This window comes from Tursiops truncatus, chromosome 20 (genome assembly GCF_011762595.2).
Source record: "Tursiops truncatus isolate mTurTru1 chromosome 20, mTurTru1.mat.Y, whole genome shotgun sequence".
In the NCBI taxonomy this organism is placed as follows: domain Eukaryota; kingdom Metazoa; phylum Chordata; class Mammalia; order Artiodactyla; family Delphinidae; genus Tursiops; species Tursiops truncatus.
Genome location: NC_047053.1, coordinates 51,389,539 through 51,410,909, shown reverse-complemented (window position 1 = coordinate 51,410,909; position 21,371 = coordinate 51,389,539). Strand labels below are relative to the sequence as shown.

The window sequence follows — 21,371 nt, the reverse complement described above, 5'->3', positions numbered from 1 at the left end:
TCCATGTCCTGGCTACTGTAAATAGGGCTGCAATGAACATTGTGGAACATGACTCTTTTTGAATTACGGTTTTCTCAGGGTATATGCCCAGTAGTGGGATTGCTGGGTCATATGGTAGTTCTATTTTTAGTTTTTTAAGGAACCTCCGTACTGTTCTCCATAGTGGCTCTATCAATTTACATTCCTACCAACAGTACAAGATAAACATTTATATTAAAAGGAAAAACATGCCATAGTTCACTTCAAATTGAGGCTGCTATTCTTTTATTTATAAAACCCAACACCCCCAAAAGCAGGTAATCAATAATTTTTCATCAGGTTATCTGAGAATATGCAAATGAGAAGCATGCCCCTTTTGCGAGGCCCTTAATATCTAATAAGAAAGAAGAGGAGGGAAAGAACATGCAGAAAGCTTACACTTTGATACACAATACCAACAAACTAATAACTGAATTTGAAAATTACTTCTACAGTCTTTAAGGACAACAGCTGTTCAGATGTATGTAGTTATATTAGGTGCTCCAAGAAGGCAAATAAAGGGCATCTGAACGCAAAGAGAATGACTTTCCAAGTAGAGTACTGGTTCTTTCTCAACCAGTAACCTAAATTTAGGAGACCAATAAAGTAATTAATCTCAAGGAAAGACCTGCAGGGCTACAAGTTTCCACTTCTAGCACTAAGTGAGGCCATTAGTCACAAATTCATCTGAATATCTGATGTAGACAATATCAGCACAACTTTTGGGAAAATTCACACCAATTTCAGGTTCGAAATCTACTCTGACTCAGCTTTAACATGTGACTTTTAAAGTCTTAATCATTATGATCTTCTCTAATAGCCTGGCAAAGTGACCTTTCTAGCTACTGCTTTTTTTCTAAAGAGGTACAGTACATTTAAACAGAAACCCCATCCTTCCTTCCAAAGATGAAGTACCTTATTTTCATTATTACAATTTTGAATATGGTTTCTGTGTGCTTCTCATCGTACCCAGAAAGTACAGTAAAAGTAACTATAGCTATACTCATTAAATGTCTTTCTCCCTGAAAGGTTACAGAAAAACAGAATAGTTATTTTCTTTGGTAAGAGTATTTGCCTTTTACATTTTCTAATGAGTTCGACATTTGTTTTATTTTATTTCAAAAAGTTATCTTGGGCTTTCCTGGTGGCGCAGTGGTTGAGAATCTGCCTGCTGATGCAGGGGACACGGGTTCGTGCCCCGGTCCGGGAAGATCCCACGTGCCGCGGAGCGGCTGGGCCCGTGAGCCATGGCCACCGAGCCTGCGCATCCGGAGCCTGTGCTCCACAACGGGAGAGGCCACAGCAGTGAGAGGCCTGCGTACCGCAAAAAAAAAAAAAAAAAAAAAAAAGTTATCTGGGTGACAGGAGGGATTATGGCCTTTCTTTTACACTTTTCAATAACTCTAATAAACATTTTAAAAGCATGAAATGAAGACACCTGATATTTTTCAATGCACAACAGATAACTAAAACCCACAAATAACTGCAAATCTTTATTTTGTCTCTTAATTTTACCTTTCAGAGCCAAACATTTTTATAGAAGTTGATAAATAAAATGTAAATGACTAAATATGGACAGGAGACAAGGAAGGCAACATGGATCATTAAACCTAGGAAGAACTGCAATTTGGCTGCATTACTAGCCATAATCCAGTTTGGAGACTGACCTAAGTCAAAATTACGTAAGTAAGAAAGCACATAACGTTAGTTTCATATAAGGTGCAGGGAAAAGATAAGCTAGATATAACTAGAAATCTGGGCAGCAAGACCAGTTTTAGGGCCAATCTTACTTGTTCATAAGCAAAAGAGCCGAGCCCGCTTCTAGTTTATTGTTGTGTATTCTCTATTTTACATAAAGTCTATGAAACAGTCCTAGATAACTTGGAGATGCTTGTGCTGTCTTCACCAAGAAGAAATGAACAAATTTACTCCATGAAGCTGTACGCTGATTTTTTTTTTTCCTTTTAAGAAATCAAAATAGACCCTAAAATGTTTGTTGACTTGTAAATTTACATCTAGAAAACTACTGTGGTGTTTTTGGTTTTTACTGCTTTTCTGATTATGAAACTAATATATGCCTGTAAAAACATCCATTATAGAAATGCATGCTGTAGAAAGTGACAGTTCTCCATAATCCCAACATCCAGAGAGAACCAACAAGATAGTTTTGTTTTTTCTTTATATCTCAGTACATGTTAAGAGCATGAGGATGTTTCAATAAATCACTCCACTTTTTTCTCAAAAGCTCTCAGCAGAGCCTTCTGGCTCTAAAGCTAAACATTTGCAGCATCAACTAAACAAAGCTGGTTTGTCTGTCTTTCCATCTTTTTCCAAACATGAGTGAGGATGGATTATCTCCCTCCAGAAGGGATTAATTCAACCAGAGAAGTAAAACTGAATTAAAACTACATCTATGAGTACACATCAAATTTCTCAGCTATCAAAATTACTTATTAACTTAACTTGACACAGCTATAAAAAAGCAAATTAATCACCTGAAGGAACAGCACAAAATAAAACGTGCTTCAGAAAAACTAGATGCTGTTGTCAAGTATCTTAGATGCTGAGTGAAGAGGTTTAATCATTTCACAAATCATTTCACAGTCCTATAAAACACTGTCAAACTGTGAAATAATATTCTATTGTTAAAGGAGGTCAGAAAATGAAGCCAACATTAGCTGCACTACTATTATGTATTCTGACTAAGATTATGGGCCATTCTCATTCAACTTGACCTCAAGTAGGTAATCTGTTCAATCCTTTTGGACAATAGAGCATCATACATAATCAAAAGCCTCCTTTGAGATGATAAACTAAACTTTTAATAGAAACAAGCTAAGTATCCAGCAATGGGGAAATAGCTAAGTCAATTATAGAACATTAACTTTAAAAATATTTTAAAACATTAAACCATTAAAAATAATTAGTAAAACAAACACAGGAAAATGGTAACATATGTTGTATTTTAAGGCCACTATAATTACAGCAGTATAAAAATGTTTATACAATAACAAAGCCTAGAAGAGATCTGCAACAGTAAAAATACTGGAGTGGGGAGTTCGTGCAGAATTTTGAATTTCCTCTTTTTTTCTATTAATGTATATTAAAGTAATTTTAAATGTTAAGGAAAAATGGAAATATTGACAATAAAATGTTGTAGGGACTTCCCTGGTGGCACAATGGTTAAGAATCCACCTGCCAATGCAGGGGACACAGGTTCGAGCCCTGGTCTGGGAAGATCCCACGTGTCGCGGAGCAACTAAGCCTACATGCCACAGCTACTGAGCCTGCACTCTAGAGCCCGCGAGTCACAACTACTGAAGCCCGTGCGCCTAGAGACCGTGCTCCGCCACAGAGAAGCCACCGCAATGAGAAGCCCGCGCACCACAAAGAAGAGTAGCCCCCGCTCACCGCAACTAGAGAAAGCCCGCACACAGCAACAAAGACCCAATGAAACCAAAAAAATAAAATGCTGTAAATTTATTCTCTTTCCTCTAGCAATCCATTTCAAACCATACATATTTATCTAGGAAAATAAAAGATCTACAAAATGACACAAAGACATTGCATGATCAATATTCTGACTGAAAACACACACTGCTTTCTTTCTTTCTTTCTTTTTTTTTTTTTTGCAGTACGTGGGCCTCTCACTGTTGTGGCCTCTCCCGTCGTTGCGGAGCACAGGCTCCAGACGCGCAGGCTCAGCGGCCATGGCTCACGGGCGCAGCCGCTCCGCGGCATGTGGGATCCTCCCGGACCGGGGCACGAACCCACGTCCCCCCCATCGGCAGGCGGACTCTCAACCACTGCGCCACCAGGGAAGCCTACACACTGATTTCTTGTTCTCTGTGAAGTCTACAGTTTTAAGGTCCAAAATGCATTTCCTCTCACTTTAAAACTAAACTGATGCTTTTTGTATTTTTTCAAAAGCAAAGTACTACAAAAGGCTTTGCCATTTTGCTAAATCTAGATTTTAAAAGTCTGCTGTTAAACTGAAGAATAAATAAATTAGTTAAAAATCAAAGCCATTGTTAGGGTGAGAAAAACTTTAAATATTTACCACTAATAATTACTACCTGTTTCAACAAAAATATTAGGACAGAAAGTATAAGAGCGACTGCTAGCAATGGGACCATAGTAGGCTCTAAGCTTTCCTAGAAGATAAAGAAGGAAACATATCAAAGCATTATTTATAGCATCCTTAAGATTTAAAAAAGTTGTTTGAGGGGGAAATACGCCTATTCTAGGTATGGAGACCAGAGAGAATGTTCTCCCACATGTCCTCCCTGAGGACACATAATAATGAAAGATTCCTTAGTATCCTTAGAGTAAATACAGCAACGAATTTTTCCCAAGGCTGTTTCTTCTATCACTTCTTAATATTTGCCAACAGCATAATCCCAAAGCTCTATTCAGCCCAAGAAATATACAAAAGTGAGGTCCCCAACAGGACACTGTGCAGTTACCCACCTCTTTGCTTTCAGGTTTAACCCTGAGAGAGGGTCAAAGACTTTTAAGAATGGAGAAACTACTTGTCTTTCACAAAATCCTCCATCAATACCATGCTTTCTGCTAAGTTCTGGGACAAAGTTTGCACAATTCTGAGTTTGAGGTAGTATCAGGACAAGCACCCAGCCAGTTTTATGTGTCGAGTCATGTGACTTAACAGTTACCTGAGCCAGCAGTAGGACTGACATCCTCTTAATCAAAGTTGTGCGTCTGAATAACATTAATAAAACTAATAGCAGGTAGCATTACTATCTACTTTACGCGTCACTGCTTTAAGCACACTAACATATTAATTCTTTTAATCCTCACTGTGACTCTAGGAAAGTAGACGCTATTGTTCCCATTTTGAGGATGGGAGAACCAAAGGAGAGTCAGCTTCCCAAGACCAAAAGGCCAGATCTGCCAGAAGAAGAAGGTGGGTCTAGTCCTGGAGCAGTTCTTTAGCACAATACCACAGGTGTCTCTCATTCCACATACACTAGGAGGTAAAACAGGGGAAGTATCTGCCAAAAAGACCAAGATTTTCCTCCAAAAGGTGTTGTGAGTCACTTTTTAAAAGGTGTCTAAGTTTTATGACTCTGAACATAGATAGGCACAGTGAACTTTAGCCTAACAGCAGGTTAAATCTCAGTCATTAAAAATACACAACCAACCAAGCCCTGACCGGAGCACTTTAACTTCCTAGAATAACCATCAAGGTAAAACATGCAAAATGTTAACTACTTACCATTTGAATAAAGCTGTATTGACTTAATAAAACTGATAAATTAATTAAAGTAATGTAAAAAAAAAAAAGCACAAGAAAGAAGTAAGAATCACCTGAAATCCAGCTCCTTGGAGATAACTGTTACCTTTTAGGGGATCATTCAGAAAGAAGTCTATGTATTTAATAAGCAAATAGAAATAGATAGCAATTTTCCCTAAATGGGCTCGCGCCCCCTCCCTCCCTCCCTCATCTGACCTCATTTGGGTACAAAAAAGCCCCACGGGGTAGTGGTTAAGAACATGGAATCTGGACTTAACCGGCCTGGATTTGAATGTGAACTTGGGCAAGTTACTTAACATAAGCCTCAGGTTCCTGATCAGTAAATTGGGGATAATAGCATCTGTCTTAATAGGATTATTGTGAGGATTAAAAGAAAATACAAGTAAAATACTTAGCTTAGTGCACAGACATATACTAAGAACTCAATAAATTAGATATATTTTCACTTTTTAAAAGAGGATCCATAAACACTTGTCTGAGCAACACATATACTGTATTCATATAGTTTTACATCAACATTAACATCTTCACAGTATCCCACTTTACAAGCACCATAATCTGTTTATGTAGCCTCCCACTGATGGGCTACTTAAGGTTTTTTTTTATAATATGGTAATTCCATGTATTCGAAGATGCCTATTTTTACACCTTTTAATATCTTGGAAATGATATTTCATAATTTAATTGCAGAAATTTCCAGGTGGCACACAGATTCACTGAAATAAACATCCCCCCCCCATGTCTACATTTAAAAAAAACTTGTTTGTGAATTTTCTTAGATTGAATTCTTGAAAGTGCAACTGCTGGGTCATTTTATGGTCTAATATGTATCACCAAGCCATGTTCAAAAAGACCAACTGTATTCGTACAAACCTCCACTGGCAGGAGGTGACAGTACCCATTTCCCCACACCCTGGCCAAAAGAGGGTGTGGTCAGTCTTTATCATCTTTGCTAATCCGAAAGGTGAAATGACCCTTTTTTCCCCCCTTCATTTCTTTTATTATTAACCTCAGCTTACTTAGATAGGATATCCAATACGTCACTATGTAGAAGCAGTGCCGTAAGACAGCTGTCCATGCCTGGCAGGTGAGTAACTCAGGACTGCAGATAAGCTTATATTTCTGGTTTACTCATACCTGACAGTTAACAGGGGAATTAATGTACTGTAGGGGGAGCACTGCAGCCAGGCCTAAGATCAAATCCCAGCTCTGCCTCTTACTAGATGTGTGAACCTGAGCCTGTTACTTAACTTCTGCGCCCATAAGATGGGACTAATAATGCCAACCTTCTGATGTCCAAAATTAGAGATCATGTATAACTTTGTGGCACATATTAAATGCTTCATAAGTAGTAGCTATTCAATGATGACTTAACTATAATGGCTCACAGAGGTGAAAACTGAAGACCCCAAAGGAACGGTGCATTTCCTTAGACATTTCTTTCTCCAAACAGGGACGACTGGTCTTCAGCCAGCAACCCCCTCCACCCCCAAAGGAGTCTTGTACAGGAACTGAAAGTTCATTCTTAGCACCTATTTGGAAACAGTCCATTCAGATGACAGGGGGGAAACGAATATGATGAAAGGCAAACAAATTATGTTGTAAGAGAACTCAAACTGTCCTCATTCTTAAAGATTAAATGCAATATTCTGAGTTTAGTTAACAAGATTGATAACAATTCTTATCAATAGGCAAAGAAATACTTCAAAAAGTATACTGATACCAGTACTTTGAAATAGTGAAGAAAAAACCCCATCCCAACCTCTTATTTTTTAGGTTTGATAGTTCAAACACCTGAAATGAGACTCATGTACTGAAATTCAGGACTTAGAGCTGTTGTGAAAACTGGAACCAATCACACTCTAGTTCACATTCCTGGCTCTCAGGAGCATACTCAATGGACGTTCTTTTCTCAGTTACACAGGAGACTTATTCAAATACTCCCAGCTGACAGGCAGAAATCCCGTTATTTTTTCTTTTCCTCAAAGCACCCCCTGTCCTTCATTCCTAGTCTCCTATACCTGTACAGGCACTTATCTCACAACCTGATTACTGGAACCTGCCAGGCTGGGACTCCAGGCTTCCCTCCTTGCAATCCACTATACACACAGGACACTTCCACTATACACACAGGACACTTTCGTCATCAGCTGATAACCTTCAGAGGCTTAAGGACAAGATCAAACTCTTATTGGGTTTTTCTTATTTGGCTCCAGTTCTACCTTATTTTCCACTCCGTCACAGCCTATAACCTTATTCTAGCATTCCTGTCTTAAACACAACAAGCACAGCCCCCGCTCCTCCCTTGTCCTCACCTAGCCCTGTCCTGGTCTTCACAAGGTCCAGTCCAAGTCATGCCTCTTCCACACAGCTTTCTTGGACTTCGGCTCTCACCAATCTCTTCTCTTCAAAATTACACTGGCAGTTACAGTGTGTAACACAACTTCAGCATTCTGTTAAATACCAGTTCAGCACTAAGTACTAATAGCTGTGATCTTGGATAGATCATTCACCTCCATGGGCCACCATTTCCTCACCTTAAAATAAGGAAGTCTTTTCCTGTTCTAAAGATCCTCTAGGGCTTCCCTGGTGGTGCAGCGGTTAAGAATCCGCCTGCCACTGCAGGGGTCACGGGTTCAAGCCCTGGTCCGGGAAGATCCCACATGCCGCAGAGCAACTAAGCCTATGTGGCACAACTACTGAGCCTGTGCTCTAGAGCCCGCAAGCCACAACCACTGAGCCCATGTGCTACAACTACTGAAGCCCGCGCGTCTAGAGCCCGTGCTCTGCAACAAGAGAAGCCACCGCAATGAGAAGCCTGCGAAGTGCAACGAAGAGTAGCCCCCCCTTGCTGCAACTAGAGAAAGCCCATGTGCAGCAACGAAGACACAATGCAGCCAAAAATAAATAAATAAATTTATCTTTAAAAAATACAGATCCTCTAATTTTACACACTGTCACATACTGTTTCACATACTAACCTCACTTCTCTTATTTGATTTTAGAGTTCCTGAAGGGAGAAAGTACATCTTCTATTTCTCCCCCAACTCTCAAAGCAACTTGCCCCAGGATGTGGCTCAAGGAGACGCTCTGTAAATGTAACAGTAAAATAGTGTCATCAGCCCTGAACCCAAGACCTAATTCTAAAGCGGTTTAGGAAACTGGTAAAGGAAGTTCGTGCCAGGCAGAGAAGAAGATATTGAGATGATCTACTGTTGGTTCTCTTCTAGAGTCTAAGGTCTGTCTTGATAGAAAATAACCACCCAGCTACAGAATGCAATGAGCACAGGTTTGAGAGCTCAGAACAGTCTCTTCATTCCTATGCAGCACTGTCTGAAGTATCAATACATGTACAGAAGCCTCTAGATGGCAAACGCAACTTTTAGGTAAGCTCAGGCATTTTGTGTGCCTAGGGCAGAGTATTCAGGGGCCTCATTTTCAGTGGAGAACCCCTGGGGCTATCTCAAGGCTGCCCTACAACGGTGGGGAAATTTAGGTTCACTTCATCCACGAACGAAGAGCAATTTCTTCCATACCTAGCCCCAGTGCCCTCCCCACCCCTCCCCAAGAAAAACACAAGCTTTTATAAGAGGGAAATTAACAAAGGCAGATATATCCAAGCATTAAGTTCTATTTACGGCTTCCAGTAAGATGTTTTTAATTTGCTCTCTCTTCTCAGGGCAGTACAAGTCAACATGTGGACAGAGAGTAAGGAAGTGGTCTGCTGGGAGACACGAGTCAACATTCAGCAAAAGTTAACCAGGAACTCCAAGACAGTGAGAGGGTGTAATCCTGAACCTGGTCATAGGAAGAGGGCTGAGCCCCTTTCTATTTCATTATCTTCAAGTAAAATGTACTCAGTACCCACGTGCACATGTCCCTTTTATCAACAGAGGGTAAATAGATCCATATTTCAATCGAGGGAAACTGGTCAATGCTTTCCAGACACTTCAAAACATGATCTGGCTCACAACTAGCATCCTAAAGAGTGAACAAATCAAATCAGAGCCACTCAAATGAAGCCAGTTACTCCCTGAATAATCAAAGAAGAAAACGCTGCCTTTTTTTTTTTTTTAAACTAATAGTGCTTAAGACAAAGCAATGTCCCTCCTCTTCACTCAGCTGTTTCACAGAATTATGAGACAAAGGGCAACTACTGTATCGTCACTTATTTTTTGGAGTAAAGCCACAAGATTACTAACAAACAGCTAACGGCCACCATTCAAAAGCAATAATGGCATTATGACTTCATATGCCAGTTATCTGCCAAACTGGAAAGAACCAAATATATGTATGTTTCTCTCTCCCCAAAGAAAATCTGAAAGTAAATGTGAGCACTCTGATTCACTTTCTCTCCCATCATAAAAATTTCTGGGGGAATATTAAACAGCACCATCCTAATTGTAGGATGGGAAAGAAGGACATTACACTTGTTCACGAAGTTTACCAATTTAAGGTGGAGAACTTATAAAATGTTCATGGTCCAAGACTAAATTTAGTGGCAGTAAACAGGGAAAGTTCTTGTCTAAAAATTCTTTAAAACAGACCTCAAAGTTCACAGTTTTGTTTTGATTTGTTGCTTTAGTGCTAAATGTGCAACTGGATAGACTAAGAGAAAAAATATGAACTTCCAGGCTCAAGTTTCAAGTTTCTACTTCATGGAGAAATCTAATTTGTATTTCAGTAAACAAACAAACCAAAAAAACCCCCAAGCTTGGCCCCAAAGCATTTTTGTACAAGTGACAAATGTGGCTACTTGAGGAGCCAATCTTTTTTCCCTTTATCTGAGTAGCCAATCTTATTATGATATCAGGAGCAGGTTATCTGCTGAAAATAGTAATCACCTAAGAAAACACCAAATTATCTCCTCAGTACATCAATGATACAGAGTAATTTAGTAGTCTAAGTTATGATTGCCGATTTCTAGCTAAAGAAATAGAAACAGATGATGTATTTCTCTCTAAAACCTATAGCTGGTTCTGTCTGCTTTCTGATTAATTTAGTGCTGACTTTGAGAATACAGTCAAAAAGCTCACACACACCTCAGAATGCGAGAAAATATTTGCAAATGAAGCAACTGACAAAGGATTAATCTCCAAAATTTACAAGCAGCTCATGCAGCTCAATATCAAAGAAAACAAACAACCCAATCCAAAAATGGGCAGAAGATCTAAATAGACATTTCTCCAAAGAAGATATACAGATTGCCAACAAACACATGAAAGAATGCTCAACATCATTAATCATTAGAGAAATGCAAATCAAAACTACAATGAGGTATCATCTTACACCGGTCAGAACGGCCATCATCAAAAAATCTAGAAACAATAAATGCTGGAGAGGGTGGAGAAAAGGGAACACTCTTGCACTGTTGGTGGGAATGTAAATTGACACAGCCACTATGGAGAACAGTATGGAGGTTCCTTAAAAAACTAAAATAGAACTACCATACGACCCAGCAATCCCACTACTGGGCATATACCCTGAGAAAACCATAATTCAAAAAGAGTCACGTACCAAAATGTTCACTGCAGCTATTAACAATAGCCAGGACATGAAAGCAACCTAAGTGTCCATCAACAGATGAATGGATAAAGAAGATGTGGTACATATATACAATAGAATATTACTCTGCCATAAAAAGAAACGAAATTGAGTTATTTGTAGTGAGGTGGATGGACCCAGATACTGTCATACAGAGTGAAGCAAGTCAGAAAGAGAAAAACAAATACCATATGCTAACACATATATATGGAATCTAAGGAAAAAAAAAAAGGTCATGAAGAACCTAGGGGCAAGACAGGAATAAAGACACAGACCTACTAGAGAATGGACTTGAGGATATGGGGAGGGGGAAGGGTAAGCTGTGACAAGGTGAGAGAGTGGCATGGACATATATACACTACCAAATGTAAAATAGATAGCTAGTGGGAAGCAGCCACATAGCACAGGGAGATCAGCTCAGTGCTTTGTGACCACCTAGAGGGGTGGGATAGGGAGGGTGGGAGGGAGGGAGACGCAAGAGGGTAGAGATATGGGAACATATGTATATGTATAACTGATTCACTTGGTTACAAAGCAGAAACTAACACACCATTGTAAAGCAATTATACTCCAATAAAGATGTTAAAAAAAAAAGCTCACAGTTTCCTTCTCCTTAAAGGGCTCTTTATCACCTTCTATGAAGTGCAACCTACATTTCTAACATTACAAAAACTACTGCACAGTAGTAGTTTACAAAAACTAACTTCAGAGCAGAACTCTACACCTTGGGCAGTGAACAAAATAACAACTCTCCATAGGTCTGCAAAACTTAAAAACAAAAGTCACTAGTCCTTTTATAAAGAATCATATTTCTGTATTTCCACTTTCTTCTTCTTTATAAAATCCTAATAATTTCATTCAACAGTAGTAAACAAATGGATGGCAAATTCCAATAATCAGGTTTAGAGGAAAAAAGTCAAAACTTGAGACACAGTGAAGACTCAAACATTAAATTTTAGGTTTTTCTCAGAGTTGATACACTATTTGATAACACCCACCCATGTAAAAATAAATTACATATCCAAAAGAGCAAGCTGCTCGAGTCAACTGGGTAAACAACATAATTAACACGTGCCAGGTGGAAGGCGAACCTCATGTAAATAGTGGGGCTCAAAATGAGCTGCAAACTGTAAGGAAGCTTATTTTTAAACTGTCAGCAGGTTTCATTGGTGCAATTAGAGTTTAATATGGGGTAACTGCCCCTCAAGTTCAAGAAAATCGAAATCTGACTGGTACAACAGCAAGTTGAACCTTGTCATTTAGAACTCCATTAGTTGCTTCACAAAGAATAAGAATACACTGAGGTTCTTTAACGAGTTTTGGCATGTACTTCTAACCACCTCCCTAAACTAGGGGAAATTAATTTCTAACCTACTAGGATCACATTCCAGAAGCAAAAATCTTTTGACTATGTAAGATAAGACTAATTGAGTGCTTTTACAAAAATACTTCAAATTTGGGTCTTTTAAAAAAATCCTCTCACTTTTTTTTATATAACTCTAGTAGATCAGGTAACCCAATCTACTCATATGCTTCCTTACTATAACCATATTGCTCTGACTTTACTTGAATTACCAATATCAAGAAGCACAGAAATGCTCAAGGCATTCACACAAAGGCAGTTAAAGACCACACATCACACCAACCCTCTGAAGTCATGTTTGATATTCTACTCAGCATCTAGCTCTCCAAATCACACAGGATGGTAAATGTTAAAAGTGGGCAATGAAAAAAGAACAAGCACAGCTTCTTTGTGTGTTATCAGGGCACAAGAAGGCAGGTGAGTACAAGGAGAAGCCATCTGAGCGTTTGCTGGGCATCAACACTTACCTTGAGGATGTCCCCCCTTTTGAAGCTCAGCTCGTCGTCTGCGGTGGCTTTGAAGTCATATTTGGCGATGGCTTCCATTCTGAGCGGGGCTCAGGGCTCAGCAGCCTGAAGCAGGGGGGAAGGGAGTCTTCCCTGCTGAAGCAACCCAGTGCTCTGGGCTCAGCCTCGCCTCTCAGCTGGGACTCGCTCCTGCACGGCGGGACACACAATGCCACCCTGAATCAGAAGAGCAATGATTGAGAGAAGTGGCCGGATCGAAGGCAGCCCCGCCCTGCCAGTCGGCCAGCCGTCCCAGCCCCCACGCCCCCTGGCTCGGCCTGGCTCAGCCCTCCTCCCTCCCTTCCAGGCAGGAGCCCTGAGCTCCTCCTTCCTCTTTCCAGCCTCGGTCCCCAGGCAACTGACAGGCCTGCCGGCCAATGGCGGCAGCTGCTCAAGCTATTCCAGAACACACTTCCTCTTCCCTCCCGCTGGGTGTGTTCGGTGTGCAGGAACCGGCTGGAGTCCGAACGGTCTCCGCCTTTCCTCCCTCGCCCCTCACGCTCTTCTCCAGGCACGAAATGCAATCCACGCAAAGAAAGGCCTCGCCCTCGGGATGGCACCCTACTTTTCTCAGTTATAGAGGCCTCTCTCCCTCCTTTCTCCCTGCCAACCTTTCTGGTGCTTTGAAAATGTTGGGTCCCCTATCCACAGTCAAAAGCCAGCAATGTGGGCTGTGGTCCTGAGCTGCTTTAACTGTTCTCAGAAACTAAACCTTGGTCTGCCCCTAGGAAAGTGGAAGAAACTGACCCTAGGAACTACTTTCTTATTCAGTTTGCTACTCTCAGCATAGGCAACTCTCCCTCTCCACTTGCCAACTGTGATCGGCAAGCTCAGGTGACCAGAGAAAGGAAATCCAGCTCAGAGCCTTTGGTGGGTGGAGACCTGCTCGTGCACAAGGCTCCCTATCCCTCGAAGACCCCCAACACTTTGGGGGCCCCAACAGCCCTTGAAAATAGACGTCCAAGGTTCAGCATTCCAAAAGCAGCCTCTGCATTATTCCTAACTAGCCTACGGAGCAAGGTTGAAGTCCTAATCTACACTTGAAAGCAATCCCTTTTTCAGAATCTTAGCTACCGCCCAAAAGCCAAACAGAAGCCTCTCACAGTTACCCCTGAGAACAGGTGCTTTTCTCAGAGCCAGGGGAGTACTAGACTGATCCAAACTGCATTTCGCAGGCAAAGATTCTGTAATAACCCTTAGGTAGTGTACCAGGTGATGGTGAAGCTGGGCAGTACAATCACTGAGGAAGTGAGGAGTCTCGAGCCCTGAATATGGGACACAACCTAGACCTTCCCGTAACTAAAGGAAAACGAAGCCCCATTCTTCTTTTGTCAGTCACTGTTTTCATACAGGCTAAATAAAAGCAGAAAACAACACTGACACTGGCAGAACGGGGACAGATTATTTATAGTGACACCCTTTGGTGGATAATTACCACCTAGCAGAGACCTCATTTGAAGGGCACGAGTGATTATTATTCTTTTGTTCTAAAGTTAACAACTGGGGCATTAATCAAGCATAGCTACAAAAGGACTAAGGAGTAAACCAGTTGGGAATACTAAGGTTAGAGGGAAATGAGTATTACCAAGGAGGAAAGAATCACCCGGTAATAAAAAGTCCTTCAGCCGAATTCTGAAGGCCAAACATTCCACTGCAGGTAAACTAATAAACTAAACCAACGTTTATTCATTCTATCAGGCCATACCTAGGATATCCTATGTTGTGCTGGCTCTAAAACAGGAAAGCAAAAAGAGTCCCAGCAAATTTAAAAAAAAAGATTAGTCTCAGTACTTTCGTGTGACCTTAAACACCCTTTACTTATACTCACCACAGTTACTTATTTATCAAATGAATCCATATAATTTTAAAAGTCAGAGCATTAAAAGGCTTATGAAAAAGAGCAATTCCCTACCCCAACACTCACAAGCAATCACCCTCAATTTTGATTTTAGCTTTCTCTTTATGTTTACTCCCAGTATTTCTAAATAACACCCTTCTACTGCTGTTTCTTAATTTATTCCAGCCATCACCTATCACCTGAAAGATGAGGACTTAGCTGTTCCGCCCCTGCCAATTCTGCCTTGCCCCATCCCAGTAATGCCACATATTCCGGTTTAAGCAGTAGTTATTACATTACGAAACATCGTTCACTGGTGATTTAAATAATGTATGGTAACCAACCTTCCTTTCTAGTACACTCCTTCAATTTTTCCCGGAATTAATAACTGTTTCTCCTTTTTTGCCTACTTTCCAGTGTGTACCTATTAAAACTTTTTACAGCTGCTCCAAAATCTCCGCTACATGCCTATCAATATTTTCCATACCCTGACCTGACCATTTATTTTCACTGGTCTTCAGGTCTGATTGTTGGGACTATGTATCAATGATGGGAAGTTGAAGAATAATTGCGCAGATCCAAAAAACTTCAGAAGTTTCATTTTTGAAAAACAGAAATCAGACAGAAACCTAAAGCACTGTCACTGTCAAGGTACTATGCAGTACAGGGCATAAACTTCTATGTCATTCATGATTCCAGACAGCTGCAGTGTGACTGAACAGCCAGACCATAAAAACCAAGAGTTTTCAACATTTGCTCTCCTGCTGTTACTCAACTTATCTACCACAGGTTTCCTAGAGAAAACTTAAACAGACAACACTCTTGAAAATCGTGTTTCAAGTAACAATTGCTTTGTAAGATACAGTTTAATAGGAATGAAAACCAACCAATCAATACTTTTGCGGTGATGCCAAGTAAAAATTAGCGTTTCACAGAGAAAACTTGAGAAGGCCAGGTTTTAAGCTATCCACTGAAAAACATGCAGGCTCAAGAAATTCAAAAGGGTGTGTTTCATTAAAGACAAAAAAATTCTATCACATACACCACATTAATTACTTTAAAAGGAAGAAAGAAATCTGAAAGTGGACACAATGTATAATGTTTTTAACAGAGTATATGTTGCTGTAAATTTCTCAAGAAAATGGGCTGGGAGTACATTTAACCCTGAAGCCTGATGACAGAGTATGTCTGAACTGTTACCAGCACACATCCTGCAGCCCATCACAAGCAGAGAATTTTAACAAGGCAAGAGCAGCTTCAACTGTTCATTTAAAGCAATACGCACTGTATCGTAAACTGCAGTCTCCTAAAGGTATTTGTAGGATTTTATTTTCTGTCTTCCATTCAACTCTCTTCTTCCCAAAATTCACAGAAAATAAAATACACGACACTTCACTGGGCCAGTATAGCTTAGTGTTAACCCTGCATCATTTGTAAAGGCAGGCTGACCCCAAGTTCAAGTAATGACCTTGATGCTTACCAGCTATAATTTTGGGCAAGGCTTTTAAACAAGCCTCAGTTTTCTCATCTGTAAAATGGGTATAATATCACCAACTTTATAAAATTCACTGAGCATTGAATTAGGTAATACAGATAATAGACATATATGAAGCGCTACAGACAGAGCCTGACATTAAGTCACTCTAAGTTAAAACGTGACTCTACTTGAAACATATTAGATGTTTGTCTTCATTATTAAAAATGGAAAATTAAGGCTTACACTGCCATGGCCCGGGTTCAGTCCCATTCACAGGTAATTCTTATGCATGCTAAATTTAAAAAATCACTGCTGTGCTGTAAGGGTGCCTTGACTAGATTTTAAACTTTGCATCTCAGACAATGCACTACAAAGTCTTTGCATAAAATGACAATAATTCATATTCACTTGGCATAACTGGGAAAAACCCAACTTTGACAAATAAAATGAAAGGCTCTCAATGGCCGTTCAGGAGTGCTGGAAAGTTCTTCTGAATTAATCAAGTAACTATCAATATTAGTTTCTCTCAGGAGACCATGGCGGGTCTCTACTCTGTATTACTTCATTTCTCCAAAATCTATTACTCTTCTGTTCTAAGTAACAATTAGAATTGTTGCGGCATAACGTGCAACATAACAGGAATTATTGAGAAAAATCTCTAAGTACCACCAACTTAGTATTTAAAATCTAATAGTAGTCCCTCCAATCTGAATACACTGGCTAAGGAAACTGCCTCAAACATTTAAATGCTTTCTTTTAGTATCAAAGAGAGCTGATTACAAGAATTAACTTTTAATTTTGGGATTCAGAAAATTTTGAACAAAGGAAGGAGCAAGAGAACAAATTTCTTTCTTTCTGTCAAAAAAAAACAAAAACCAAACCCAACAACAAAGAAGGCTGATTGTAACAGATGCAGGAAAAGACACCTTATCTTAGAAGGCTGGTAAAGAATAAATTAGTACTATTACAATGGGCAAGCTTTAATTAATTCATCAATGGTCTAAATAAATTCTATTCCCTTAAATGTTTCAAGCTATCTTAATTCTATTGTAATATAGGACTATGGTTGGTTTTCGCTTTTAACATTCACCACCCCCACTAAAAGCCAAAAAGAAGTCACACAAGCCCCAAAATGACCCAATCTCCCTTACTAACATAAAAGAGACATAAGAAGAAAAGCATGAGCAGGCACAACAACATGATCTAAAAGTGAAGAAAACAATTAAAACGCAAAAACACAAGCTACACCTGTGACCGAGTGGCAGTATTGATTACTTAGAGCTGAATTCAATCCTTTGCACCTCCCAGTTCCCAGGGGGAGAACGTTAAGTCTCGCATGGCTCTCTAGCAACCCTTCTGGCAGACTGAAGGAACACAGTGGACGCTCAAAAATGAAGAATAAAGCAGGAAAGAGGGCATCTTCCCGGGAGAGAAACGGGATCTTTATATGAGGGAAAAAACGAATTGTGCCAAAGAGCCGAAACCTCGAAAAATTATGCCAGAGAGGGGACAAAAAGGAGGAAGGGGAAGTAGATTAGAAAAAAAGGGGGGGAGGGGGCAAGTGACTTGCATTATAGGAGTAAACATTTAGTGTCCGCAGTGGAATGGAGAGAAATAGAAAGGGAAGGCAACTGGGCAGCACAAAGTGAAAGAGGCACTAGAAAGCCAAAGAAACTAATGCTAATTTCTCTCGTGTCTTTCCCACTTTTTTCTGATAACCCACAGTACCAAAAGTCAGACCGCGAGGCACTTGGCTCCTCTGCAAATTATATTCTTACTGCATCTGAAGCCAGCCTAGTTTAACTCCCTAAATAAGCTGTAACTCACATGTAAATCATAGACACGGAGAGCGCTGCAAATGAAAAATACCAGTGATTCCCTCCCGTCTCTTACTGAAATCTTTCCTCGCAGCATTCCAATCAACTGCTGCTTATTTTTCTTGACCAATGTTTTTCAGAGACTAGTCAAAAAAGAAAAAAAAAAAAAGGCGCTACAGAAGCAAAGGCATCTTGACTGGCTCCAGTAGCAAACGTCCTCACTCACAGTATTAATAAGGTTGGTGGGTTTCCTCCCAAAATTCGGCCCCGAAACACCAGGAGACGGTGACTTGGTGACCGTGCAGGTCGAAGGAGCATCAATCACATTTGCAGCCCTCTGCGAATCCCCCGCCTCCCGGACCAAGTCAGACTGACTCACAGAATGAGTACCCCGTGCTCTCGGGCTTCTCCTGGGCCCCTTCTGGGCAAACCCCCACGAAAACGGCACGAAATTTAATTAGGAGCCCCCCAGCCTCTTGCCCCGGGGTCCGAAGCTCTGTCCCGAGCCAAGGGACAGGGGAGGAAAGGTCCCCAGGAAGGAAGCGCCCCAGAAGGGGAAACTGGGCTCCCGGGGAGCCCAGGGATTCCGCTCCCCGCCCCGTTCCTCACTGTCCCGACCTCCAGGCCCGGCAGCCCTCGGTACGCAGGCCCGGGCCCCCCGGGCCGACTCCCGCTGCGGAGAGGGGAGGAAGGGGTACGGGAGCAGCGCCGCCGCCGCCGCCAGCCGTACTCACCGTGGCGCAGCTGCTCCGCTCCGCGCCCGGCCGGCCCCTCCGCAACGGTGCGAGCGGCCGCCGACCCCGCTGCTGCTCCCCGAGGGCAGCGACTGTTCTCGCTGCCGTCACCGCCACAGTCTCCGTCGCCGCCGCCGCCGTCGTCGTCGTCGTCGTCCGGTCGCTGAAGCGGTACTGCTGCCTCGCTTCCGCTCCTCGTCGCGGTCCCGCGAGAACTTCCCGGCGCAGCCCCGCCCCGCCCCGCCCCGCCCCGCCCCGCCCCCGCGAGACTTCCCCCAGCGGAAAAGGCCCAGAGCGCAAGCGCTCCTCCTCGGCCAGGCCCCCGCAGGTAGACCAGCTATAGGCCAGGGCGCAGGCGCCGGGCCGCCCCTCAGCAGGTGGCACCGGCAGGGCTCCACCCCCGGGGTTGCTGTAACCCTCTCGGTGCCAGAGCGGGTAAATAGAGCTCACCCTTGAAGGAGTAACTCTTATCCACGCCCTTTCCCCTTCCACCAAACCAAGGCAATTTGGCTGGGGGGTTGGAGGGAGAATCTCCCTCCAGCGTGAAGCACTCCAAATAGAGGACCAGGTCTTGAAATATTTGAGAATCCGGTCCGAACAAACTCTGCAGTATTAGATGAATTAACACAGTCGCTCATAGATTGAATCAAGCGCCTAATACATGCTAAGCGTAGAAGGTACAACGACGAACAGAAATCCTGGCCCTCAAGGAATTCAGGGTCTAGATTCTATACTCTAGAAGAGTGGAAGAAAAGTAAACAAATTATACCTAAGTCCTGTTAGAATTATTTGGAGAGTGCTGAGGAAGCTAAAAAGTTGCGGGGGGGGGGGCTACTCTGCCCATCTCAGAAAAGCCTACCCAGAGAAGGTGATTGTGGTGACGTCTGAGCCGAGTCTTGGAGGATGTGTAGGAGTTCGCCAGAGAAGCACGGGCAATAGCATTCCAGGTGAAGGGAACGTCACGCACGTACAAAGGAACGGAGGTGTGAGAGTCGTGTTCTGTGCAATGCTAAGTAGTTCGATTCGTAAGCGGGCAGTGGCAGAAGATGAGGCTTGTAGGAGTAACTCTTTATTTTTCAGTTCCAAAAGCTCTTTCCAGTTAAAAGAGAGAACAGAGCATCTAATGGTAAGGTGCTTCCTGGAAGCCAACAAAATAGTTAGAGGTGAGAATAACCAAACATCTGATTCTATAGAGAAAACAAGCCCATTGAAATAAGGAGAATGAATTGTTCTTTCACATCAGCTGCATGTAAGGTACTATGCAGCGTGATAGATGAACCCAACCAAGTCTCTGCTTTCAGCAATTTGTCATCTAGAGGAGAGTTGCCTAGTCTGCAAGGCAAAACAGTTGGCCCTAAGTGCCATTGAACTACATACAGGACTGCAGAGGAGGGAGCCAGTTACTTGGTGCTCAGGTAATCAGGGAGGACTTGGTGTTTGAATTGCAACATGAAAGCAGAGAGGAAAGAGGGATGGAGTCAGCCAGTATTTCAGATTGGCCAGAGTTTAGGATTTAGGGGGAAGAATAATGAAAGGCAAGGCCAAGATGTACAGTTTAGGCTTCATTGACAAGTAACAACCTCTGAAGGTTTTTGAGCAAGAGATGCCTGACATGAGGTGAAAATAACAAGAGGACCATCTATTCACCACCCGATGTATACTAAAGTCATAGAGTTTCTACGGTGGATAATATCCCCATTTTACAGACTGGGAAACTGAGACTTAAAGAGGTTAGAAACTTACCCAAGGAAACCCAAATATAGTAGATCTGAGATTTGAGCCTAGGCCTGTCTTATTCTGAAACCCATATTTTTCCCCCACTTTGATACTTTGTTTTAGAATGGTGGCCAGAAAAAAAAAAAAAAAGAAATGAAAGGGAAGGACTTAGCTGCTGAGCACAGAGGAGAAGGAAGTGAGGGAAAAGTTGCAGTTCTTCGTTTTGAGTGGGAAGAACAGCAGACAAATTTGCCAGTCAAGAGGAGGAGCTGGGGCCAGTGTCCTTGCCCTCACGGTGACACACAGCCACACCCCGCCTCTGCAGGAGACCCTCCAACACTAGCAGGACCCTTCCCCTCACTATCAGCAGAGAAGAGAGGTGAAAGGAATCCAAACCAGCAGGTCTGAGTGACGAAACAGGGCTTGTCCCTGTATTTTCTGTCAATGCAAAAACACTTTCAAAATATGTAGTGAATAAATAAATGTGTAAAGGAACAAACGAGCAAGTAAGCACAAGAACAGCAAGGACCTCTACCAACCTCTGAAAAACCAGGAAATGGTTCATCAGCTGATCTACAAAACAGCTGGAGAAAGAGCACAACGGAAGACACGGTTGATCCACACCTGCGTAAGAAGTTGAATCAAGAACTAAAGCTTCCCAAGGAAAACCCACTGTACTAAGAACCAAGTTTTTCATCTCCCTGTTATCCCACAACCATTTTTCTTCAACCTGACAACTCTGTAATTAGAACCGAAGCCCTTTTGTTGCTGCTTTACCTTCCAAGTGGATTTTGTCTTTTTGCAGTTGCAGAGGATTTCTGCCAGGACTCCCACCCTGTAGGGCAGTAAGGACTCCTGCTTGTTGATATGAAACCAAGGCTGGAAAACTGCCCATTTCCCTGTGCTTCGTCCCCATTCACAGCCCAGCAACCTTCCCCAACTACACTGGTCTCTCTGAGATTAAAAACTCCCCGAATGCCAGATTCTCTTAAGAAAACGTTGTGGCCATATTTCCTGAGACAGAAGAGAAAAATCCCTTTTCAAGTGTGCTGCCTAGAAGTTAAGTTCTTGAAATTTGCTAGTA

The 21,371-nt window shown here is 41.9% G+C and overlaps 1 protein-coding gene and 1 long non-coding RNA gene across 3 annotated transcripts in view; both read right to left on the bottom strand.

Moving 5' to 3' along the window:
- GRB2 (growth factor receptor bound protein 2) overlaps nucleotides 1-18,747 on the bottom strand; it is a 68,997-nt gene extending 50,250 nt beyond the window's left edge. Inside the window, exons 1-2 of one of the 2 annotated variants that reach the window (XM_033848572.2) lie at nucleotides 18,572-18,747; nucleotides 12,668-12,883 (exon numbers count right to left, since the gene is read on the bottom strand). In XM_033848572.2, the coding sequence (XP_033704463.1) occupies nucleotides 12,668-12,745 (78 nt within the window). In that variant the 5' untranslated portion in view covers nucleotides 12,746-12,883; nucleotides 18,572-18,747. The remainder of the gene's footprint in view (nucleotides 1-12,667; nucleotides 12,884-18,571) is intronic. The other variant, XM_033848573.2, reaches the window with a different exon arrangement.
- LOC141277348 (uncharacterized) lies at nucleotides 237-12,661 on the bottom strand. The gene is made up of 2 exons (XR_012328595.1): nucleotides 8,275-12,661; nucleotides 237-1,332 (listed from the first exon to the last, which is right to left on the bottom strand). It is a non-coding gene; the product is annotated as an uncharacterized lncRNA (long non-coding RNA).
- Nucleotides 18,748-21,371: the final 2,624 nt, after the last annotated feature.